This window comes from Bos grunniens, chromosome 13 (genome assembly GCF_055505025.1).
Source record: "Bos grunniens cultivar Pamir isolate PY7600 chromosome 13, Bosgru_T2T1.0, whole genome shotgun sequence".
Classification (NCBI taxonomy): Eukaryota; Metazoa; Chordata; class Mammalia; order Artiodactyla; family Bovidae; genus Bos; species Bos grunniens.
Genome location: NC_141177.1, coordinates 19,687,430 through 19,713,718, shown reverse-complemented (window position 1 = coordinate 19,713,718; position 26,289 = coordinate 19,687,430). Strand labels below are relative to the sequence as shown.

General features: G+C 35.0%; 1 protein-coding gene across 13 annotated transcripts in view; it reads left to right on the top strand.

The window, feature by feature from the left end:
- ITCH (itchy E3 ubiquitin protein ligase) overlaps nt 1–23,923 on the top strand; it is a 97,072-nt gene extending 73,149 nt beyond the window's left edge. For 10 of the 13 annotated variants that reach the window (XM_086332274.1, XM_086332264.1, XM_086332268.1 and 7 more), the window contains 11 exons: nt 1,117–1,189; nt 2,142–2,213; nt 5,095–5,183; nt 6,930–7,089; nt 7,355–7,488; nt 8,243–8,383; nt 12,366–12,486; nt 12,920–13,024; nt 15,000–15,096; nt 18,947–19,019; nt 21,339–23,923. In XM_086332274.1, the coding sequence (XP_086188400.1) occupies nt 1,117–1,189; nt 2,142–2,213; nt 5,095–5,183; nt 6,930–7,089; nt 7,355–7,488; nt 8,243–8,383; nt 12,366–12,486; nt 12,920–13,024; nt 15,000–15,096; nt 18,947–19,019; nt 21,339–21,438 (1,165 nt within the window). In that variant the 3' untranslated portion in view covers nt 21,439–23,923. Of the gene's footprint in view, nt 1–1,116; nt 1,190–2,141; nt 2,214–5,094; nt 5,230–5,368; nt 5,439–6,929; nt 7,155–7,354; nt 7,489–8,242; nt 8,384–12,365; nt 12,487–12,919; nt 13,025–14,999; nt 15,097–18,946; nt 19,020–21,338 lie in introns of those variants that run through there. The other 3 variants (XR_015139110.1, XR_015139111.1, XM_086332276.1) reach the window with 3 other exon arrangements.
- The last annotated feature ends 2,366 nt before the right edge of the window (nt 23,924–26,289 follow it).

Here is a 26,289-nt window from a genome sequence, read left to right as displayed (position 1 = left end):
TAAAGGAGAAAAAGCAATGTACAGAGTATACAAAATACAGTGCTAGTTTACTATGAACTTTCAGCTGCCTTAGAAACTTTCTTATCTGAAAAACAGTATCTGTATAAGATTAATGGCAAAATACCTCTTACGATCAGGAATAGGACAAGTATTTCTTCTGTCACTACTTCCAAATTCAACATTGTGTTGGTAGTCCTGTGAGATGTGAAAGAAATAAAATTGAAAGGAAAGAAGTAAAACTCTTTTCACGCAGATCACAGGTAACACAATTGTCTGTATAAAAATCATATGGAATCTAGGAAAACTACTAGAACTAGCAAGTGAATTTAAGTGTTGCCAGATACAAAGTCAATATATAAAATCAATTGTATTTCTACATTAAACATTAAGAAAATGAAGTTAACAGTAGCTCAGGGAAAAAGCAAATAATCTTGTGGTGTGAAGTCCAGGCCGTTTGAAAGCCCACAATGTCATCAGTGATCTGAGCTTCTTTCTTTCTGTCCTGCCATGCCAGACTATCATCTTTATGAGAGTCACCTAATAGTTTGTGATAGCTGCTTGAAGCTTCAGCTGTCATAGTCCCACTCCAAGCTGGGATATGGAAGAAGAACAAATTGGAAAGGGGGAAGAAAATCCCTTTCCAGCTATCCCAGCTCTCTTTAAAAGAGCCTTCCTTCCTGGAAGTCCTATTCAATAGCACTTCCACTTAAGATCACTAGCCATAGTTAAGTCACACAGCCACACTGGGAAGTGTTTTTATCCTAGGTAGCAGTCTGCCCAAGTAAATCTCAAGATTCTATTAAGGAGAAAGGGGAGTGAATTTGGGAATAGATGCCCTTCTCGGACAAAACCTCCTTTACCTAGCCCTGTTTATATTTGGCTGAATAGAAGAGAGAATCTCAGAAACAGCAGCTTTAAAAAGATCAAAGTGTATTTCTGTTTTCTTCTTTAAAAGTAGTCATGGGGAATATTTCATTTTTAAGGTGGTTTTAGGAGTATGTTGTACTGGGACATTTTTGTATTTAACTACTAAGTACTTAGGGAGTGTGATATTGTGTTTTCCTTCAGTATTTTATCTTACAATCAGATTTATGTCATATTAACATTCTTCCTCAGAGACAATGGACCCCAGATAGCCTATGTACGGGACTTCAAGGCAAAGGTTCAATATTTCCGTTTCTGGTGTCAGGTTAGTACCAGTACTGTATTTCTGTACTCCTTTTATTATGTTGCTTACACAATCAGTGATTGTAGAATTAATTAACGTATGGACAAACAGGTAAAATATGGAAGGGTTAGAATTTTTCTATTTTTAGATTCAAGAAATAGATTTATCACTTAGATAATTTATGACTTCTCTTGTCCAGAAGAATAAATTTGAAACCATTTCAATAAGGAAGCCTTGCTGCTCATTTCAGTACTCATTATTTTCAAGTTGGAGAAATCTTCAAATGAGTTACAACGTTTTCTGGTGTTTAAATTGTAACCAGCTCCTTTCGTATCTAGCATTTGATATGACTTTAATAGATCCATATGTATGTGTTACTTTGATAGATACATTATTACACATATGTGATTATATTCAGAATATTTTTAACAGACATGATCAGTTATTTTTAATATAAATGTTTAGTGAATTAGTGCTTTCTTAATGGGTTCTCAGTAAAATTAATGCACTAGTCCAAGTGTGACTGTGATGAATATTTTTAAACTTCAAACTCTTATAATTAATTGGGCCCATGTAACCCAAAACAATTTGAATTAGCTTTTTGAAAATTTAGATCTCTCCTGGTAGCTCAGATGGTAAAGTGTCTGCCTACAATGCGGGAGACCCAGGTTCGATCCCTGGGTTGGGAAGATCCCCTGGAGAAGGAAATTTGAAAATTTAAGTAAAAATTTGACTCATTAAGTAATCACTGGTGTGTACAACATCTTGCTTTCTTCTGTTTTTTATATATCAGATGATCTGTAGTTAGCATGAATACTCACAAATGTACGGTTAAACATTATTAAATAAAAATTCATATTCATAGTCTACTTGTTACTATAAATGAAAAAAAGTAAGTAAAACTTTATTCTTTTGGTTTTTTGATAGGCCATTTTAATGGTGAGAGTTGACTTAAGACATTCTTATATTTCAGCAACTGGCCATGCCACAGCACATAAAGATTACAGTGACAAGAAAAACATTGTTTGAGGATTCCTTTCAGCAGGTACTGTTTTATTCACTTAATGGTTTGCCCCCTGGCTTCTAACCCAAAACCTTTTGGTGCTGGCAGTTTAATCTGAACTCTGCAATTTTTTGAGATGAAGTCCTTGAATTTTTTAAGTCTAATTTCATCATCAGATTCCTTAGTATTTAAAATTTAGGAAAATACAGATAGCTTTGTGTGTGTGTGTTTTGTGTATGTGTATGTTCTGTGCTTTTGAAATGTCATATTAATTTAATACTAGTTTCATGTTTCCATTTCTAAATTCAGTATTTGATTTGAAATAGATATTTAAGTAAGAAAATAGGTAGATAAATGTCTACCAAAGTTCCATATGAACAAAGTTCATATGAACATTGTTGGCTCCAGATAGAGAAAGAGAGGGAGAATTTATATTTATACTTCTGTATTACTTGCATTTTTACAATAAGCATATTTATTCTTATAATTTTAAGAGTTTATTTATGTAGTAAAAAGTGTAATTGGTCATTGATGACAGTATCTAAAAATAATGTTCTCAGGAGTAGTCTCAAATGTTTTAGTTGTCCTTAGAACCTGAGTTAATTTACTGCTTGGTCTATTTTACAACTTTGTTTACCAACCAATGCAGTTAAGTATTAAGTGATTGGGCTTCCCTGGTAGTTCAGCCCATAAAGAATCTACCTGCAATACAGGAGTCTCAGGAGACATGGGTTCGAATCCTGGGTTGGAAAGATCTCCTGGAGGAGAGCATGGCAACCCACTTGAGAATTCTTGCCTTGAGAATTCCTGCCTTGAGAATCCCATGGACAGAGAAGCTTGGCAGGCTACAGTCCATAGGGTTGCAAAGAGTTGGACATGACTGAAGCAACCTGAGTACGCACTCAAACATTAAGTGATTGTTGTATGAAAAATATCTTAATATGAAAACTTCCAGTTCATTCTTGTTTTATGGACAGATGTGGATGTGATTCTTTATTATCAAACCTTTATGATAATTTTGGTAGCTACAGCATTACGAAGTGCCAAACTGCATGCAAACAGAAAAAAGACTGAGATAGTTGACAATGGCTGTCTGCTTACTTTCAGAAACAATTATATTCTTTACTTATGGAACCTCAGTTATTAACATTGAAGGGAAATGCCGGTTGGCATCCTGCTAAGCAGGAGCAGATAGTTTTTTAGGAAAAGAGCTTGACTAAGGCCACTTTAGGGAATTATGAGTCCTTCTCTTGGTCTGATGTAAGCAAAGCTCCAAGGCCATTCTCTGTCCCACTGTTGCCTGTTTCTTCTTTTCATGTTCATAACCAGTATGTAGTCACTGAGTGGTCAATCCCTGGTGAGCCAGTTTCTTGGAGCATGACTTGATGATAGCAGTGCTGAAAAGATGCAGACATGAGTAAATGTCCCTTTAGCATTTGACACGTGGAGACTTTTGCAGAATGACAGACCAGGTGGTGCTAAAACAGTTTTTAAAAATTCTTACCCTAGATTGTACACCCATCCAATAAATGTGAAATAACTTAAAAATGTGTTTGGAAGAGTGACATATAACAAAATTAACATCAGATTTTCTTCATAATGTTTGGATAAAGTTGTTTAAGGTGGTGTGTTTTTTGACACAGCAGAACTGTTTATGGGGGAAATGGCAGGAGAAACATTTTTTTTCCTTCATCTTGTGTGCTGGGTGTGCTAAGTCACTTCAGTCATGTCTGACTCTTTGCGACCCTGCCAGGCTTCGCTGCCCATGAGATTCTCCAGGCAAGAATACTAGAGTGGGTTTCCATGCCTTCCTCAAGGGGATATTCCCTACCCAGGGGTTGAACCTGTGTCTCTTACATCTCCTGCATTGGTAGTCGGGTTCTTTACCACTAGCACCATCTGCAAAGCCCTCCTTCATATTAGACATTTGTTAAAGGGTATTATTTAAAGGGGAACAGCAAACAAGATCAGGGACTATCCTACGGTTTGGGGAGCAGCCACAGGGACAAAGAATAACCAGAAGGAACAAGAAATGAACAAGATAATTTTAACTTATATCTCATTTCCATTGGTATATTTCTAGCCTATAGTATTTGTAGAACATTTGTCATAAGCATCAAATTATTTGTTTCATGTGGGATATGAATTCATGAAAGTATAGAAACTGAGAGATCCTTAGAATAAGCAGGTCACTTCCTGGGCCTCTCTAGATATTTAAATTTGATTGTTCATTCTTAAAATTGTTCATTGTCCCTTCATAAAATAGAATCATTGTATGGACTTTCTTCTCTCCATGTCATTTTTTTCCCCTAAGAGTAATGTTTGTAATCTACATGCCCAATTTTGGGTAAGTATTTAAATACTTTTAAAAAGGAAGAACCTGACTGACCTCTCCACTGTCGCTCAGTAATGGCACTGTCCTAAAAATATGAAGATGATCATATTAACTACTGTAGTAGAGTACAAACTTTGAGCAGTTTTTCCAGTTTTCCACTGAGAATGAGTTTCCAAGGTAACTGTTCTGTCACAGCCACTGTTTTTCATTTCCAAGTTAGCCAGTTAGCTATTATGTGTACCTTTTGGGTATAAAATAAACTGAAACCTGGCCCAAACCAAATAAGGACCTAACCTCTGATCGTGGTCACAGTTACTCTGCTCTAAGCAATTGAGAAGAGGAATTTTGTCAGTGGTAGGATCATTTAAAAGAAAATTATATATAAAGTATACAGAAATATAGATATGTGTAATTTATAAAATATTATGAAACTTTATTTTCTGTATGTGTGAAATTGACCAAACTACAAACACTATTCTATGTCCTGAGGAATTTCAGTTACTTATACTGAAGGAGATTTCTAACCCGGAAGTAAGTGATTAAGGTGTTTCTACTTTTACCAATTCTTATACCTTTATTTTTTGGTAGATAATGAGCTTCAGTCCTCAAGATCTGCGAAGACGTTTGTGGGTGATTTTTCCAGGAGAAGAAGGTTTAGATTATGGAGGTGTAGCAAGGTAGTGATAATATGAATACTCAGAACTTAGTTCCTTTCCTCCAAAGGTATCATTACACTTTGCTTGCAAGTATTTTCTCAATTTTCTATTTCAGGAAAATGAAATGTAGCAAATTTTTGTACCTTTATTAAATGTTGCAGTTATAAAACTTCAAAAACCATTAATTCAATACTTCTCTCTCTAAGGTACTGCTAGTTGATTTCACCCACATCACTCATTTATTCATCAGGATAATTCTGTGAGAGAATTTTCCAGGTAATAATGAGGTATAGAGAGTCACCAGAGACACATAACTAAGTTGTAGAGCCTGGATGTAAGTTTCACATCTTCGAACTAGAAGCCAGTGTTCAGTTGACTGCATCATATCTGTTCCGTAAAACATACAAGGCCCTAGAGTGTTCAGGTCACGTTCCCCAACACAGACTCTTGATAGAAATAATAGTCATTCAGTTCCCAACTGAGTTTAATATATATATATATATCTGTTTTGAGAGTATAGAAGGCTATGTAAAATAGGACTTGAAATTTTAAATTCTCTTTTCTTAATGTTGAAGCTTCTAATCAAACCCTGGAAGACGGACTCAAGCAGCAAGTTGCTTTGCTTATTCCATAACGATATATTATACAGGGTTAAAAATTTGCATATCAGTGGCCTTACAAAAAGCCAAGGATTTTGAAGTCAAGATTGCGTTTGAATCCTTTTTCTGTACTTAGTAGTATGACTTGGGGCAACTACCTTCATCTGTATAATAAGAGTGATCATAACTGCTTCTCTGGGATTGCTGTATAGAAATATAGTTTATTAATACCCTACTTCAGACCCTGAGTCTTTGTGGAGTCACTAACTGGTCACTGCATTTTAGTTGTTTTTACTTAGGTTTTGTTTCAAAGTTCATATTTCAAAATGTATGAAGTAATCACAGGTAAATAAAAATATGAGTAGAAACATTTAATTTTGTTTAAAGATAATTCAGGAGGAGAGTAATCATCCATTCCTAGCTAGAAAATTAACTAGTAGTATTAAGTATAAGCAGGATTACCAGCAGAGGCCATAAATCAACAAAAAAAGAAATCTTGGGCATGAACTGATAAATTGCCCCAGATTCACTCTGCCTACTGTTCTGCCAGATCCTCACCCCTGTTACATAGTTAGTAACTATAATCTTACGTTAGTGTTGGTTGATACTTTCACAGCATTTGAATTAGAGCTTCTCAGTGTATTTTTCTAATGAATGAATAGCTTGAATTAAGTGTTTTATTGCCTCTGTGATATTGGAAGTTTTTTCATATTTAAGAGAGCGGTAGCACTTAATGAGCATCACTGAGGGGCTTGGACATGAATGGAATAATGTTAGACTTGTTTCAGCTACTCTAACCACATGGGTCAACAGTGAAGTTTAAACCTGCCTATGTTGAGTATTTCACTGATTCTAAGACTAAAGTTTTCATATTTTAACATCTCTGAAACTGAGATGTGTATTACAGTTGGAAATTTTTTTTAGTGGTTCATCAAATAATGTTGTCTTTAAAGTCAACGATGTCTTAGATTCTTTGAAATAAGCAATGTGTAAATATCTTTGCAAAATAGATGGTGGTTTGTACAGAAGCTGTAAAAATCAGTGTGAGACTAGAGAAATATCACCACGTGAGGAGTATAGATTCCTGAGAGCTTTATAGCACTTCTCTTTGATTTATTGGTATGGTTACTTACAAGATTTTTCACCCTAAATTTTCTTTTGGTTTCAGAGAATGGTTCTTTCTTTTGTCACATGAGGTGTTGAACCCAATGTATTGCCTGTTTGAATATGCAGGGAAGGATAACTACTGCTTGCAGATAAACCCCGCTTCTTACATCAATCCAGATCACCTGAAATATTTTCGTTTTATTGGCAGGTTTATTGCTATGGTAAGTGCAAGTGGAGAGCTGTATTTACTTTGCTAATTCAGCAATACTAAATAAAGCATTGTGCCTTTAACTTTCTCGTTTGAAATTTTCTCATCACTGACATGTCTTAAGATTGGGTTCTTATATCTTCCCTTTTCCTAGAAATATTCCATAATAGATTGTATGATGGGGAGTTTGTTTTATTTGTCTTTTAACTGAAGAACTCATCTTAACATTCTGAAGTACTGACTGTTATAAAATTATGGATTGTTTTCTTCTTGCATAGGCTCTGTTCCATGGGAAATTCATAGACACAGGTTTTTCTTTGCCATTCTATAAGCGTATCTTGAATAAACCAGTTGGACTGAAGGATTTAGAATCGATTGATCCAGAATTTTACAATTCTCTCATCTGGGTTAAGTAAGTTTGTTTCCTTTTAATTATCAAAATATAATCTATATGTTTTCTTTTTAAAAAAGTATTTCTTTGGCTTTGCTGGGTCTCAGTTGTGGCACACGGGATCTTTGGTCTTCTTTGGGGCATGCGGGATCTTTTAGTTGCAGCATGTGGGATCTAGTTCCCCGGACCAGGGATTGAACCTGGGCCCTCTCCATTGAAGTCTTAGCCACTGGACCACCAGGGAAGTCTCTAGTCTGTATGCTTTCATTATAGTGTTGGCAATGTATTCAGACTGTAAGCATGTAATTGGTTTACTGAATTTACATGATTTACGTTATATCTGTCTCATTATTCAGTATGATTGATTATTTTTATAGAAATATACCCAAAAATGTTAGGCAAAATATGACTATTAGAGCATCATGTTCCAGCTTTGTTATTCTGATGTTACAGTTTAACAATAATTGTTGAAGAACATATTGCTTCCCAGGTGGCTCAGTGGTAAAGAATCCACCTGCCTATGCAGGAAGACAAGGATTTGACCCCTGAGTTGGGAAGATCCCCTGGAGAATGAATTGGCACCCCACTCCAGTATTCTTGCCTGGAGAATCCCATGGATAGAGGAGACTGGCAGGCTGTAATCCATGATGTCGCAGAAGAGTTGGACAAGACTTAGTGACTAAAACATTAATTACTGAAGAACATAGTCCTTTAGTTTTAAAAAAGAACCTTAAATGATTAAATTAGTGTAACAGTGTTACTTTCATTTGGGCAGAGAAAACAATATTGAGGAGTGTGGTTTGGAAATGTATTTCTCCGTTGATAAAGAAATCTTAGGTGAAATCAAGAGTCATGATTTGAAACCCAATGGTGGCAATATTCTTGTAACAGAAGAAAATAAAGAGGAATATATCAGGTAAGAGAGAATGCTCTTTTTGGCATGGTTTTTAGCCTTTCTGTTGGACTATATATGTACTAGTATACAGTATTTCAAAAAGTATTATTTGTCTTTATACTAATTATTATCAGACCTGATTGTATGTTATTAAGGACACAATTCACCACTTCCTATCTTGTAAGTACATTGAGAGGAACAAATACTATAGGAGACATTGCTTTATCTCGTTATAATCATGGAACTGGAATCTGATGATAGTTAATTTGAGACTTGATGTTTGGGAAGCATTCAGTTATGTAGAAATAGAGCAAAAGTTCTTGGAAGCAATGTACAGGATGGAAAGCACAAGTCACAAATGGTGAATAGAGTTGCCATAGTGTGTGGTTCCGTCAGGAAGCTCAGGATTAGTAGCCCCTTTGCCATGTCCTGTACTTCAGAAGTCAAGGAAAATGAACCTTTACACAATGTGGTGGCTAGTAAGTTACGATAATCCTTATAACAGTTAGAACTATAGCCCAGTGGTAGATATAGAAGCCAGGTGACAAGAAATTAAGGACTAAGTTCAATAGACAGTATAAATTTCTTTGTAACAAGTCTGACAGTAAAGCACGTGAAAGGTAGGATGGATTCTTGAGGAGGCAGCAGGGTAGAGGGACTACCATGAAGGTTAATTCAAACTGTAAGCCTTCCAAAGAATTAGTCTAGTGGATGTTGACGAGTTTCATCTCCCCTTTATGGTATTTTTCAGTGTAACCAGAAATATGAAGATTTATAAAGTAACAGAAAAGAAATTTGAACAGATAGACCTTTCAGTTTTTCTCCAGAAGTGAAAGTTTGAAGGGTAGAAGCAGTGTTGGCTCACCCTTTTAAATACCAGTTCTGTAACTACTATGCTGTCTAACATCATGGCATTGAAAACAATCTCAATTTTATATGCAGATGTTTTTGTGGGGAATATTGAAAGATCAGGTAAAATTTTTAAGTAAAATGATTTTCTTAGTGTATTCTCTTATGCTTTGCTTTCATACTTTTAGTCTCGAGTTATTAGTTCACTCACATATTCTCAGCAACAGTTCTGTCAGATATGGGTGAGATTTCATATAACTGCTGCTGTTTGAATTCCTGCTTCTGGATCTCTTGCCTGTTTTTCTACTTTTCAAATATTAAAATATCCTCTCCAGCTTTCTTGTGATTAATATTTGCATGACATATCTTCCTCTATGCTTTATTTTCAATCCTTTGTCTTTCTGTTTAAAGTATGTTTCTTATAAGCAGAATATTCTTAGGTCTTATTATTTTTATCCAGTCTGATCTTTATTTTTAATTGCAATTAGTACATTTAAGTTGAATGTTGTTACTGACATGATTGGACTTAAGTTTGCCACCTTGCTATTTGTTTCTTCTTTTTCCCAATTTCTTTTGTTCCTCCTTTCCTGCCGTCCTTTGTATTAATAATTTCTAGTTTTCTTTTCGTATATCTTTGGTGTTTTTCTTCACTATACCTCTTTAATTTTTTAATGATTGTTCTAATGAAAATATACATCCTTAACTTACCACTTTTTAATTAATTTTATACTGCTATATTCATATGTGTAACATTGTACTAATATACTAATATAAGAGGCTCATAATAGTATAATTTTATCTCACTTCAGCCATTTGTGCTATTTTTATCATTGTATTTCTGATGTTTATAACCCCGTAATACTATTTTCTTGCTTTAAGAAATCAATATATTTTAAAAGAAATTAAGGAATAGTAGTCTTTTATATTTACTCACATTACCATTTCTAGTTTTCTTCATTTCTTTCTGCAGTTACATTTTTTTTCACCTGGGATCATTTCCCTTCAGCTTTAAAAACTTCCTTCACCATTTCTGTTAATGTGTGCTTGCTGGCAGTGAATTGTCTCAGCTTTTATCCGAAAATACTTGTATGTCACCTTCAATATTTGAAGGATATTTGCACTCGATTTAGAATTCTAGGTTTGTAGTTTTGTGTTTTTTTTAGCACTTTCTTTCAATGGTGTTATTCCATTATTGGCTTCTGTTTTTGTTGATGTGAGCCATTGTTTTTATTTTCTGGATGAAGTATATGCTTTCTTCTCTGGCTTTTAAAAGATTTTGTTTTTTAAGCATTTTTATTCTGATGTATCTAATTGTGATTGCTTTTATATTTATCCTTTCTGGCATTTTGTAAGCTTCTTGTGATTGATGCCATTTTAGCAGTTACGGAAAATTTTTGTTCTTTCTATAGATGTTCCTTTTCCTTTGGTTCCTTCTTTCATACTTCAGAGACTTCAGTTACATGTATATTTAACCTTTGATATTATCCCAGGTGGTGTTTGTATTTTTTTCATTTTCTCTGTGATTCAGTTTGGGCCATTTTGATTGATTTGTCTTTGAATACAGTGCTCTTAAACTCATCCAATTAAATTTTCATTTCAGATATTCTTAAATTTCCATTTGGTTCTTTCAAGAGTTTCTGTGTTGAGAATCTTCATCTCTTCATACAGTTTGTCCATCTTGTCCTCTAAATTATTTAACACATTTTACTAGTTTTTTTAAAGTATTTACTAACTTAAACATTTGAGCTATCAGTTTTCCCAGTTACTATTTATGGACTTTTTTCTCTTTTGAGTCACATTTTTCAGCTTCTTTGCACATGCAGTCATTTTTTCATTATGGATAATACATGGTAGAGACTCTGAATTCTTTTTTTTTTCTTTGAAGTATATTGAGTTTTGTTTTGACAAAAAGTTAAGGACAGATCACATTCATTTTGTGGATGCTTGCTAGAGCTCCTGTATTTCCATTTTGCTTTTAGTCCTAAAACATATTCTTTATTCCTTAGAATATGGTTCCATAGTCCTTACAGTGGAAAGCCCAGGTATTTTCCATATAACTTGTGAGAATTAAATTTAAATTCTGTCTCTACAGCACTAGGTGACTACCAAAATTTCTGATTGGGTCTTTGACTCTCCAGTTGTTCACTGGACAGGGTTCCCTGGCATCTCATCATTTTGCACATGTGTATTTAGGAGTCAGTTAAGGATTTGAAGTGTATTTGAAGTACAGATTTCAGAACACCCTCTGTCTTTTTTCTTTCAGGGATTTTTCTGTAGCTGCTTTGGCAGCTTTAAGCTGTTAACCTTATATCTCCACAGCCCAGTGATACCGTTGCTTTTAATTTGAGTTTCATTTTCCTGTGCTCTTTGTAAACTGGTCAGTGCCCTCAGAGGAAAAGTGTAGTAAATGTGGCTCTGCTCCAGAGTGCCAGCCTCCTTCAAGAATCTTGTCCCCACCAGTTTCTGCCTGCCTTTGGTTTCTCTCTGATGCCTTCAGACATTTGATATCTATAATTTGCCCAGTGTTTGTAATTATAATCACCAGGGAGATTAGTCCAATACAACCAACATTGCTATTTTCCAAAATTTCAGAGTTTAATAAACTTTAGAACTTGTGTTGTCTGAAATTGTCATCAAGTAATCAAATGCCTAAAATATGTTTGTTTGCTCATTAAAATCATTCTGTAACAAAGCAGAAAGTTTTTTATTTGGTGTGATTTTGACTGTTCATATTGATATGTGTCTTTGTAGATGAAAATTTGAAGAAAATTGAATCTGATACAGTCAGTATGTCCAAAAATTTGAGTCAATCAGTAGAAGTTGAGCATTGAATATTTGATGTAAAGGAATTATTGTTACCTTTTTTGTGTGATGATAGAAATATAGTTTGTTTTTTAAAAAAAGACTAATAGAAATATATACTCAAATACTTGTTTCAGATGAAATTACATGCTGTCTAGGGTATGGATAGACGCATAATGAAATAAGTTTGGTATTGTCTTGAAGCTGAGATATCTGTACATAGGGTTCATTTATTTTACTCATATGTATTTGACACTCTTCATAATAAAGTTTTTAAAAATTATTTTTATACTCAAAATTTAAAGGTAAAATCTAAACTTCCTCATCATCTTTTTTTATAATTATTTACCAGAATGGTAGCTGAATGGAGATTGTCTCGTGGTGTTGAAGAACAGACGCAAGCTTTCTTTGAGGGCTTTAATGAAATTCTTCCCCAGCAGTATTTACAGTACTTCGATGCAAAGGAATTAGAGGTAATGAGTTCTCCTTTCCTCTGAAGCATGCTGGTAAATAACGCTTTCACGTATCTGTTTTCAACTCACTTCACTATCTTTCCAATGGCAGTAATATTTTTTTGTTCTGGCAGTATGTTTCTGAAGAATCCCCAGTAGTTAAAAGTCTATAATTTATCCAAAAATATAAAATTTTGCCAAAGATATTAGAACCTCTGCCCAGTGAGGAACTTATTCACCTGAATATGTGTATATATTGTACCAAACATGGAAACTCAACTTTTATAAGTAATATAGCTAAAATTTTGATGAAATTCTTGACACACACATTTTTAGCTAAAGCCTCCTGATTAATTTTTGAAAATCGTTTAATATTAGTCTTACCTATGTTTAGTATTTTTATATAGGTTGTACATTTACCTAAAGAAACTATTTGTCTTTTTTATCCCTAAAGGTTCTTTTATGTGGGATGCAAGAGATTGATTTGAATGATTGGCAAAGACATGCCATCTACCGTCACTATACCAGGACAAGTAAACAAATCATGTGGTTTTGGCAGGTTTGTCTCAGTTTCTTTCTTTTGGAAGATAAACCATAACTTTGTAGAAAATGCTTACCACATATGGAAATGAGTCATAGAATAAAATGTACCAGTATGTTCAGGGTCCTCATTCCATTCTATGCATTGTAATAAGTGAATACAGCATTCTTTGACTATTGCCAAGTAAGCAACACACGCCTTGCACCTTCGCCTAGAGAATAAGATAACGCCAGATAATAACATTCCCCTGTATTTGATCTAAATGCTTTGAGGATTGTATAGAATTGTCTGAACTATGATTTTCATTAATTATTCGTATCTCATTAAGAATTATTTAATGTTTAGAACTTAGAGGCCCTTGGTTTGGAATCATAATGGTGTCTCCTCAAAAATTTCTTCTATAAGTATCTGAAAAATTGCTCACTAATCATTAGAAAAGTGCAAATCAAAATGAAAGTGAGATGTACACCCATTAAGGTGTTTAATAACACCCATTTAAGGTGTTATTTAAAAAAAATGAAAGTTATTCATCCTTGGTAAGGATGTGGAGAAATTGGGATTCCTCCTACATTGCTGGTGACAATATAAAATGGTATACCACTATGGAAAACAGTTTGGTGGGTCCTCAAAATGTTAAACATAGAATTACCTTATGGTTCAACAATATATTCTTTTGGTCATACCCAAAAGAATTTAAGGCAGGAACTCAGATACTTATCATATAACTATGTTCATAATCAGCATTATCTATATTAGCCAAAAGGTGGAAGCAACTTAAAATGTCCATCAACAGATGATTGGATAAACAAAATGTGGTATGTACATACAATGCAATATTGTCCAACGTTAGAAAGGAAATTCTAACACAGGCTATAGCATGGGTGAACCTTAAGGATATAATGCTAAGTGAAATAAGACAGCCACAAAAGGACAAATATTGTATGATTCCACTTACATGAAGTATCTAGAATAAGCAAATTTATAGAGACAGAAAGTAGAATAGAGTTTACCAAGGACAGGGGAGAAGGCAGAAGCAAGGAGGTAAGTTTAAAGAAATGAGTTTTTGTTTGGTAAACTAAAGTTCTGGAAATGGTGGCAATGGTTACACAACAGTGTGAATATGTTTAGTGTCATTGAATTGTATACTTAAAATGGTAAATTTTTATTTTATATATATTTAACCACAGTAAAAAAAAGTTTTTTTTTAATGCCTGCTTTTTATGTAAAGAACCTCATAAGAAGGGAAGGGACATTTGTATACTTCTGGATGATCCATGTTGATGTATGCCAGCAACCAATACAATATTGTAATTATCCTTCAATTAAAAATAAATTAGAAAAAAACTCAAGCTGAAATGACCAAGCTTCTATAAGTTAGTACAGTAAGATAAAAATTCTTTACAAAAAATTTGGCTGAGCCAAAATTCTTGTGCTGCAGGCTAGAAAGCATTCTCTAGAAACTTAATGCTTTGAGTCAGGGTTGTAGGAGTTAAAAACCACATAATTCTGGCAACGCATAGCTACACCAAAACATAAAGAACATTGAAAGAAGAACATTCCTGGGATATATCCAGGTCAGAATTTGTGAGCTTAATTTCATTTGTTCATAAAACCAAAAAGTCTGTTCTAACTCAAACTCTGCATCCTTTGTAATCACATGTATGTCTGTTGGACAGGCAGATCTAGGGGTAAAAGGAGGGGTGCCCTAGAAGAGCTGATCTTGAGGCTGCACGAGTAGGGTGCTCTCGAGCCCAGGGCACTCTTCTCTTTACCTATAAGCTTATGGTACTAGGATTGGTGTTGGTGGAGGGGGCTGATGAGTGGGGCTTTTGACAAGCAGGGAGAAGGCCTACCACCCACGGTGATAGGTGCATTTTCTGGTGCATCTAACCCTCGCAGTTCAACTAAGATATGAAATGATCTTTTTTTCCTTTTTTGTTTAGTATTCTAAACGCATATGACCTATGTATCTCTTTAAATGTGCTTTTAACAGTTTGTTAAAGAAATCGATAATGAGAAGAGAATGCGACTTTTGCAGTTTGTTACTGGGACCTGCCGACTGCCAGTTGGAGGATTTGCTGACCTCATGGGTATGTCTACAGGATCACGCTGCTGTTACCCTAATGTGTATACAGTATATCAGAAATAACAAAGTATAGCTATTTTCTTAATTAGATATAGTTAACCAGGATTTGTGTCAACTTTTAAATCACTTTGTAATCCTTCTCTCAAAAATGTTTAATTCTTAGCCTAGCTCCACATTTTTCATTCATTTGGCAAACATTTCAGTGTTTCCTGTGAGCCAGGCACTATTGTTTGTATTATATTTTAATGACTTATTTACCACTCTTCCCTGTTATACCTGGAGCTGCTTGAGATATAGATCCATATCTTCCATCTTTTTATTTCTATTACCTGTCACATAATAGTCACTGATTAAATTATATGTTGTTTAGAAATGAATGACTATAAGAATATTTTGTGATTAAATAATAAGTAAATTCAGGTCTTTATTTAACACTAACAATATGCAAGTAGCATGGGAGGATAGAAGTTGGAATCCTTAAGTCTGCTGGAAAAAGAGAGTCAGAATTAAAGAATCAAGTAGGTGACTCCCTGGCAGTCCAGTGGTGAAGACTCAGCACTGCCCACACAAGGGACGCGGGTACGATCACTGTCCGGGGGACTAGGAGCCCACGTGCCCTGTGGCATGGCCAAAAGGTAAAGACATAAGTAGATCAAGTAGACGATTTTGGATAGTATGTTGAACCAGTTCAAGACTTTAAAAACCAGACCAAAAGAATTTGGACATTACTTAGGGTTTTGGAAGCTCTGGGAGCTTTTTGAAGATAGAATTTGTTGAAGCTGCATTTTAGAAGACTTGATAGTATAGCATGCAAATAGAAAAGCGTGGAAATAGGAAGAAACCATTAGAGCTATGATAAAAAACTGATCTTAAGAGAGAAAATAGGGATGGAAAAAGTAGAAATAAGAGGAGTTCCAAAGGTAGAAATAAGACTTGATTAGAAGATTAAATATAAAGGAAGAATGCTTACATTTTATGCAACATGGAGAAGTTGTGAAGTGTAAGGAATCTGCTAAGTGTAAGGTGACTGTCAGACAACCAAGTAGAAAATTTCAATGAGAGGACAGTTTTATAGGTGTTGAGTTTAGAGGTAAGAGTTAGAGAAAGTAGCTCATAAGAGCAGTGAAGCTGTGAGAATGGATGGGCTTGTGCAGAAATAGAATACAAAGAATAGAGAGCTGATGCTTAAAAACATCTGTATTTAGGGTTGAGATAGAACTACCCTAGAGGCAGAGGAGAGGCCAGGGAGTAAAAAAGAAAAATATTTTAGTCTCTCCGAAGCAATATAGAAGGGAAGTTTTTATCTAGTGCTCCAGAGAAAGAAGTCTCAAAAAGGATAATTTCTAAGTACATTTTTGGAGAGGGGCACCTTTGAGAATGCTCTCTAGTTTGAAAGAGAGAGACCATGTTGGGGTTTGGAGAGGTTAAGGAATAGTGACTAAAAGGAAGAAAAAAATTGCTACAAGTTTCTCAATAAAAACTGGGAACTTGATTATTAAAAAAATAAGAACTAGGTCTGCTCTTAGAAATAATATTAGGATTGGGTGGAGTAGTCTGAAGCAATACAGAAGGATACTTTTGGAAGACAGTGAAATTGTGATTCATCAAATTTTAGAGGACAATTAGTTTAACCTCCCTTCCACCCAGTATAGGAAAATAAAGTTGTAAGAGTAAAGTATATAATAATTAAATCTGGTGGATCTTGACCTTAACAGGTCTAATATCCCATTTTTGTAACATATCTTTAATATTATATAATGAAGTTGGTAGATATGAAATGTATCTACAACCTCCCAAAAATACATGAACATAACACTAACTGTAATATCTAGAAGTTTTTAAGTGATTTATGAAGAAATTATATTTATTTCAGTACATGTATATCTGGGAAACTGTTAGAAGACACAAAAAGTTGTTCCTGTTTAAATGAGCTGATCTAAGAGAAGGTCAGAAGCTCTTTGTATATAAGAATTACTGAAATATGAAAGAACAGATAGAAAAGGTAAAAAATAATAGACAAAAAAAATACGTGTAAGAGAAAGAGGGAAATAGCCTAAATGAAATAAGGATAATATACCTGCCAAAATATAGCTGATTAAAGTAGAGGAAAAATGAGGTAGAACTTAAAGTATAATGTCTAATCATGGAATTCCAGTATAAGCCAAGGCTCTGATATTTAAAAGACCTCAGACCTTTTTAAAGTTGAAATAGGTTGAAAAATAGGAATAAACGTGCGGAGTCTATCTGAAGGTTGTTTGGTTTAGGGGTAGTTGTCAGTAAGATTGAAAACAATAGACAGCCTAAAATTTCAGTTTATGTTTACAAATGATGTCTTACAAGTCCATAAAATTTTAGAAAACATCCAGGGTAACTGGTATTATTTGTCAAATAGCCTTTATCATTGAAATTCACTGTGAATCCTTCATTTCATATTTCTCTATTTTGATATTTGATTCAGTCTATTAAAAGAAATCCAAAAGAAATGCAAAGAACTGCCTCACTGGAAAATATCCTGATATTGGGAAGGACTGAAGGCAGGAGGAGAGGTGGATGATAAAGGATGCAATGGTTGGAGGGCATCACTGACTCAATGGACATGAGTTTGGGCGGGCTCTGGCAGTTGGCGGTGGACAGGGAAGCCTGGCATGCTGCAGTCCATGGAGTTGCAGACAGTCGGACACGACTGAGTGACTGAACTGAACTGATATATCATTTTGCTTTCTAATCATGTTATAGTAGATATTCATTGACCTGCAGAAATTATTTCCAGGGAAGCTAATAGGTATATATACTGAATAATAAGAAACCAAAAGAATTATGAACTCCTTAAACAGGTCTGGCATACTGCAGCTGTGGATCAAATCCAGTATTCCTCCCAATTTTATAAATAAAGATTCATGAGATCATCAAAAAAAAAAAAAAAAAAAGAAATCCAGACTCTACTGTTATATACTAATTAGCACTATTAAACTTGTCATCTGTGTGGCTAGAAATGTTATAATATATTGAGAGAATGTGCAGTACATAAACTAATAATTTCAAGCTTAATTATTATTTTAGCTATCCTGTTTCATAATGACCATACTGGGCTTTTCACATAACTACTTAAGAAAACACTTCAGTGTTAGTAGATGCAAAAGTACTACCAATTTATATTTGTATTGTGTTTAGTCAGGTGGAACATGAGAAAATTCTTTGGCTTGACTTATTTTACACATGGCAGAACATTAAGTGTGCCTGGCGCTGTCTTATTCAGAAGTCCAGTAGTACTTCCAATTGTGACCACCAATAAATGCTGCTGAGGGGCAGCAGTGATGTTTTGAGAAAACCAGTACTAAAAGATAACCATTAACAGCCGACTCGAGATAAATGAGAGGCAAGAATTGGGTAAAAAGTGTGTCAGGACACACCCTACAGGACCTATTGAATTCATTAGGTAGTTTACATTTTCTAAAGTTTTCACAGTTTTCTATTTAAATCAAATTTTATAAGACAGTGAGTTTTAGTTTCCCTGTTTAAAATTGAAATTAAACTTTTTATGCCTTGTAATGTGAGATATTATTAATTACAGCATTCTGGTGTTCTAGCTAAGGGGTGTAGATGAAACTGCATTTTCTCCTCCTTAGCATGCATTAACAATATGGTTCTCAAATTGAGTACTCATCAGAATCATCTGGAAGCTTGTTAAAATATTGTTGCTGAGCCTCACCCCTAGAATTTTTGATTCAGTTCAGTTGGGGCCTGTGTATTTGTGATTCGTTAAGTTCCCTGGTGATGCTGATACAGCTGAATTGGGGATAGCAATTTGAGAACCATTACACTATCAAGCTGTTGATGATTTCACTATATTTTAGGGAGCAATGGGCCACAGAAGTTCTGCATTGAAAAAGTCGGGAAAGAAAATTGGTTGCCTAGAAGTCATACCTGGTAAGTAAAATCAGAAAGAGTGTTTGTGTATAACTGAAACTCTTTACTATTCACCTGAAACTAACACAACAATGTTAATCAACTCTTCTCCAAAATAAAAATTTTAAAAAGTGTAGAAAATATCCTTTTCTCACTTATCTTGTATATACTAAAGCATGTTACAAATTAGAAATGAAATATTTTCTCCATGGTATTGAATTATTTTTAACAGCTTTAGTGACATAATTTATGTAACAAAAAAATTACCCATTTTAATCTAGTAATATTTAGTAGATTTTCAAAGAAGTAACCATCACTACAATCCAGTTTTAGAGTATTTCTGTCACCCCAAAACAATCTCTGTTACCAATTTACAGTTAATCCCTTTTCTCACCACTGCATTTTTTTTTTTGAAATGTGATATTTAGAAAACACTTTAACATTTCTCTGTAGGCAGAGGAAGAAATCAAATCTAGGTAGCTATAGAGAGAGACTCTTAGCACAGTGACAGAAATAATGTTTTCTTATTATAAATGTAGTTTAACCACATTACCAAAAATGTACAAAACTAAAAACCCTAATCTTAAATACAAAATGTTGGAATTCAATGTAATGCCAACAATATCTGCACTTTATTTTGTGAGACATTTCAGTAGTCATATATAGACCTTGCCGGACATTTGTGTATTTTTCCTATCTGCCCTTTTTATGCTCTCTTGTGTGCTCTTCTGTATTTTCATTAATACGACTTTTTAAAACAGCTTGGCATGTTTGTTGAAGAATCAGTTGACCATAAATACATGGGTTTATTTTTGAATTCTCACTTCTTTTCCATTGATCTATAATATTTGTTCACAGTGACAGTAACATTTTGTTGATTATTATATCTTTTCAGTAAGTTTTGATATTAGATATGCATTCTCCAACTTTTTTCAAGATTGTTTCTGCTCTTCTGGGTCCTTTGGATTTCCATATGAATTGTAGGATCAGCTTGTCCAATTCTGCAAAGAGATCAGCTGGGATTTTGATACAAATTGATTAGTTAGTTTGGGGGAGTATTGCCATCCTAACAGTATTGTCTTCTGACTCATGAATATCAGGTGTCTTTCCCTTTATTTAGATGTCTGATGTATTTCAACAGTGTTTTGTAGTTTTTATTACGTAAGTCCTGCTTTTCTTCTGAAAAATTTATTCCTAAGTATTTTATTCTTTAAGAATCTATTATAAATGGAATTATTTTCTTAATTTCACTTAAGATTATTCATTGCTAGTATATCGAGATACAGTTGATTGTCTTACACTCATCTTGTACACATGTATTTTGATTTGACCTTTTGTCACTTTTTTTAAACTTGGAACACACTGTGCCATTACATTATTGTGAACAGCTTATCTCAGTCATGCATGAAAACTAGTCTCATTACTTTTTCAAGTTCCATGTTTTTATTTGTTCATTTCTATAACTAAATTTATTTTCCCTTTGTGGAAACATTATTTCTTCTGTTACCAAATATCTGTTGAGTGAGTGCTCAGTCATGACTGACACTTTGTGATCCCATGGATTTACTGTAGCCTTCTAGCCTCTTTTGTTCATGAAATTTTCCCAGGAAGAATACTAGAGTGGGTTGCCATTTCCTCCTCCAGGGTATCTTCCCGACCCACCCAGGGATCGAACCTGTGTCTCCTGTGTCTCCTGCACTGGCAGGCAGCTTTTTTGCAACTGAGCCACCTGGGAAGCCCGCCAAGTGTCCACCTGCACCTTATCCTAAAACTATAGCAGAAGGCCAAGGCTTTAGGGCAGATTCACTGCCTGTTACCTTGTGAAAGTGTCCTTAATATGCCCCCAAATTAGAAGATACCTTTTAAAATTCATAGTTAAGAATAAAAGAAAGTCAGTAGGACCAGCATATTAGATATGAGAGCAGAAAATATTTTTATTGTTAATGGGGTATATTTAAAACCTTTTGATAAGAGACCTATTATGACCCACAAAGCCTAAAGTATTAATATTTACCATCTAGCCCAAACAGCAAACGTTTGCTGACCATGTTTGATTATAGAGTAAATGGGAAAGTTTAAGAGGTCTGGCATTTTACTGCGTACCTATTGAGCATCTGGTACTATGCTATATATGCTTATTTCTTCTTTATTGAATCCTGAGAGGTAAGTACTGTTAACTTTCATTTTACCAAAGAAAAAAAACAGACTTGGAAAAGTAAAAAAATAAAACAGGTGCCCAAGGGCCCAGTGATGGAGCTGAGATTTCAACCTAATTTTGCCTGGCTTTGAAACCATTGTTAGTATATATCCTTTTCTCAAGGTAACAATTCTTACTTTTAGTTTTAACCGCCTGGACCTGCCACCCTACAAGAGCTATGAGCAACTGAAGGAAAAGCTGTTATTTGCTATTGAAGAAACAGAAGGCTTTGGACAAGAGTGAATTCTGAGAGCCTGCACCACCAAAGGACAAGAATTTATTTGCAACGTTTGTCCTTTTCCTTCTTTGCCTATTGCACACTTGTAAAATTGGACTGTGACTGTTTAGAGAGTTATCTTGAGTGTAAGTAAATTAATGTTATCATTGAGATTTATCTCCTAGTGATTCTGGGTTTCTTCTCAGTGTTTTCAGAAATCAGATCTGCAAATGACTTAGTCATAAACCTTACTTACCATGAGATTAACACAGCAATGAAATCTGCCTTGTCTTATTCCACTAGATTGTTTCCTTAACAAAAAATTTGTGTCTCAGAAGTCTCACTTAGGTTTTTTTTCTTTTAGAGATTCTGAAAATATGCAGGGAATTTCCATGGTAACTAAAATATGTAGGATCTACCTATTAAGCCTCATGGAAAGAGGTATTTGTTTAAAACAGCCCAGCTTCTGGGGTTGTGAGCAAACTTCCGGCTTGTGCTCTCCCTCTTCTTTCAGCCTGGCCTGACTGTTGTTTTTCCTTTTCGGAGCATGAAATCCATGCATCATTTGATGTTATCCCTAGAAAAGAGATGCTAGACTCTTGTATCTCTCCACAAAGTAGTTTTGTGGAGAAGTTGGTCCCGGTCTGCAAATGACTTCACTTAGAAATTTGATTGTTTTAATTGCCTCGCAAATACTAAACTTGACAAACAATACTGACACTATGCTGCCTTCACTGTAGAGGAAAAAAAAAAGTTAGCCAATTTTTGAAATTAATTTGGGTGACTTTATCGAAGGCCATTGACAGTTTTTGTGTGTTCCTGTATATCAATTCCATCTTTAAATTTTATCATAATCCAACAATTCCAGTTACATTTAACTCCTGCTAAGGAGTTCAAATTAGAGTGCTTTCTAATCCAAGTAGAGGTCAATGAAAATATCTATAAAATCATTTTCATTTTCATTAGGGAGGAAGAGCTGTGGTACTGGTTAAAAAAGTGAGTAAATGCATTTACAGCAATACATTTCTAGTAACCACAGAAATGTATTGTCTGTGTGAATTAAAACTTCACAGATTGACAATTTATCTGACAAATGTTATAATAGTTACTTCCATTCTGTCTTGTCCTGATTTGAATTTTCTGTTCACGTCTAACAATTTTAACAGGTTTTTCCCATGACTATTTAACATTAGATTGCTCTGTTAGTAACTGATTAATGCACTTTGACCTTCTCTGTGGTAATTTTTTTTAACTTAGCCTGCTTAGACTTAGCAAGGTGACTGCTGTCAGAGGACAGTGGGAGAAAGCCTAAGCCAGCTGAGTGCCTATCATAACTGAACTCATAACCTAATATCTCATGAAATAGGGACTTTGGCAGGTTTCAGTAGCATAGCATGAAAAAGTAGCATTGAGCCAAAAATAAGCAAATAGCAAACCCCTGTTCTATTTGGAAAGGAAATGGGGGGTTTTGTCCCTAACTACTCTTATCTTGAAACAACGACAAAAACATTTTTTAACTTGTATATCTGTATTCTAAAACACTGCCATCATAAAGCAGACATGTGAGTGAAAGGGTTGCCTCATCCAGAAGTCGTTAGTGTGAAGGGAGAGATTGGGCTACCCCCAGTCCTATCTTAATTTTGATTTTATTCTACATAGTCTAGGAAATGTACTATGGTCTCTAAAAGCCCTAGTTTTCAAAGTGACTCTGCCTTTTTGTTGGTAGGGGGCAAAAAACACTATTGCTTTGTCTTACAGAGCGAATGTCTGCCAACTACCCATTCGTTACATGTCTGAACTTTGGTAATATATGGCTATGGAGATTAAACCTTCTATAAAGACTTCCTATTGAGGTGAATGCTCATATTGAAATGTAGTTACCTACAATATTTACTAGAGATTTATGAGATTAAATTAAGAGATAATGTAAGAAAGTAGACTTTTTTGTTCTACATGCTTGATGATTCATTTAGGGACCTAGAAATATTGTGCGAAAATGTATAAATATCATCCAAAAGGCTTTCTGCCCTATATTTTTAAAATACAGAATAGTTATATATGAAGTAGTCCCGGCCCTAGTTCTATAGGGCTTGGCTATTAATATTTTTATGGAAGAAATGTTTAGTTCTGGAAAAGGTAAATGCTTGTATATATTTTTGCAGCCTGGGATCTCCCTTACTCCATTTCTTCCTTTAATTTAAATGGCCACCTGTATATGTCTTTCCCTGCTGTGTTAGGAAAATGGGGGCTGGATATCCCAAGAATCAGAGGTTATATAAAAATACTGCAGATAGACAGCAGACATAAATATCTACCAAATGCTATCTTAAATTTTGGTCCAAACTGATCATTTGGAAATAGATTTATTGTAAGTGTTTAATTAGAGTGATTTCTTAAATCTGAACTAAATTGCTTTTAGAGTCCTTTTTCTTTGTAAGCATTGTAAATGCTAATAAATCCTGTTAATTTTTTTACTGCATGTTATGTTGAAATAAAAACAAAGTAAAATGAGCAATTGCCTTATTATTATTCTTCTGCTCTTTTGGGAGGTTGGGGAAGGCAGCGTTTCACATAGCCTGGGTGAGGAGGGAAGGACCTTACTTGTTTTATCAAATAGATTGATTTAAAACTGGTCCAGCAGCTCATAATAATGAATTCTTGCTCTGGCTTTTATGATTTAAATCAGAGTGCAGGAGAATTTTAATTGCATAAGACTTACAATAACTCTATTTAAAAGTTCGGGTACTAATTTTTCATCAAGAGATTGACATACCAGTGTCATTTCATCAGAAATTTTAGTGAAACATGACTCACCAGCTCATAGAGGTTCATCCTAAATCAACTATGTCAATTAGGCCCACTCTGCCAATTTTTTATTTACCTGGTTAATAACTTGAAATGTTACTAGGGATGACTTATGGAATTAGACTTCTGTTTTTATATCCCTCCTTGTTTTGGATGTAAATCCATCCTTTTAAATTCCTTTAAGTTAACTACATCTATTTAATATTGTTGGCATCTCCAGCCCCCCCGCATTTTTTTTTTTTTAGTTGCTTTCAGAATTATTTGTATATATGCTATGCTTTTGTTAACCAAAAATGGAATAGCAGCACTGGATTGTATATTATTGTATTGGAGTTCCTTTGTTTTCTTAAATTGTAATTTCAAATACTCAGGTAACTCTACAAGTACCATATAGGGAGTCAAGTGCTGTTACAGAGGTCCTGCAGTGGGCTCCCTCACTTGTGTTTCCTAAAAGATGTAAGACTGTTTACAATTAAACTTTCTGGTCCTTCCTTTGTACACTTTGATATTAGTCTTGAATAAAGTTTTTCCCACCTGCAGGGAGGCCTTTTATGTGACCAGGATGTATAGATTTCTCCCCCTCTGCTTTTGTACATGGGCAAGTTACTGCCTGTCTGTGCTTGAAGTAGATGGGAGAAAAACTAGAAAGACTTGGGTGAGACTGGATTTGGTGCCTGTGTTGAAGAGAACCAAGATGAAGATGTCTACTTTTCTGGCACAACTAAGGGTGCCCTAAGACAGGATCTCAGCCATGGGTGCTCAATAGAGAATCACCAGCTAGCTAACAAGACTTTTTCTTATTAGGAAACCAAGTGGTCATTCTGTGATTTAAAATTGACCCAGTGGAAAGACGCTAAGGGAAGTGGGTTTTTTTTTTTTTTTTTAATATGGTGATCTAGCAGTGACTGAAAGACAGGTTCCTTGGAAATCCTTCAAAGTAGACCTTATCGTCTTTAATCTGTCCTATATAAGCAGCTAGGAAGCTCTAGTTTCGCCGTTGCTAAGGAAAAGAGGGAAGACGTGTTTCCCCCAGCATGAGGAAATCCTCCCTGGGAAAATAAGTAGTTATTTTTACTGAACATTTGGCTTTCCAGCACCAAACTCTTCAAAGCATCAAACTGGGACTCAGCTGTGGCTGACTGGCTGCTAGTCTCTGGACTTCTAGGAAGAGGATCTCATGTTGTAGAACTCCAGAACAGAAACTGCTGTCACTCCCAGCTCATTTCATTGGTCAGTTTCCATGTGTCTGTAAAGCTTCTTTGTGGTCAGGACACTGAAGGGGAGGATCCATGGGAATCTTTCAGGTCTTAAGTGGAGACCTAGGAAGGACAGTATTGGTCCCCCATGCCCATTGGGCAAAGATGCTGTGAGCATCAGGGTTTCCTCAAAGCAACGCACAAGGAAGGGACCTTGAAAATTTTTAGTTACTCCTGCAGATAAGTGAAAACAACCATGCTGTTACTTTCCTCATTTCTAATTCAGACCTCTTCTGTTTGTCTTGTCTGTCCTAGCAACCAGTATCACACCTCTATTCACTTACTCCAGGACAACTCTCAGCATTTATTACTATATCCCAAACACTCAGATATGTAACATGCACTGTCATTTAGTGTTCCTGGTCACTTTCATAGACGAATGATCATCTCTGTTTTACAGAAAATAGGTTCAAGATGATTGAGAAGCTACAAGTGTCCTTAGCTGTTACATGGCAAGAGTACAAGTTGGAATCCAGGACTGTCTGACTCCAAAGACTGTGTGCTTAAACATTTTGCTATACTTCTACTTAACAGCAAGTCTGGGAGTCTTCCATAACTAGTTCCATCTAATTGGTCTTCAAATCCTGTTAAGTCCATCTCCAAAACTTGAGAATCATTTCTTTCAGAGCTGCCCCCATTGCCACAGCCCACATCCTTCATCCCTACCCTCATTGACTGTAGCAACTTGTCATTTCATTCTCCCAGTCCGTTTGTGCTGCCTCAGAAAGATCTGTGGAAGACTTAAGTCTCAAGTAGTTCTCCGCAGTGGTTCCTCCATTCCACAGAATATTAATTCCAAAACTCAAAGCCTATCAC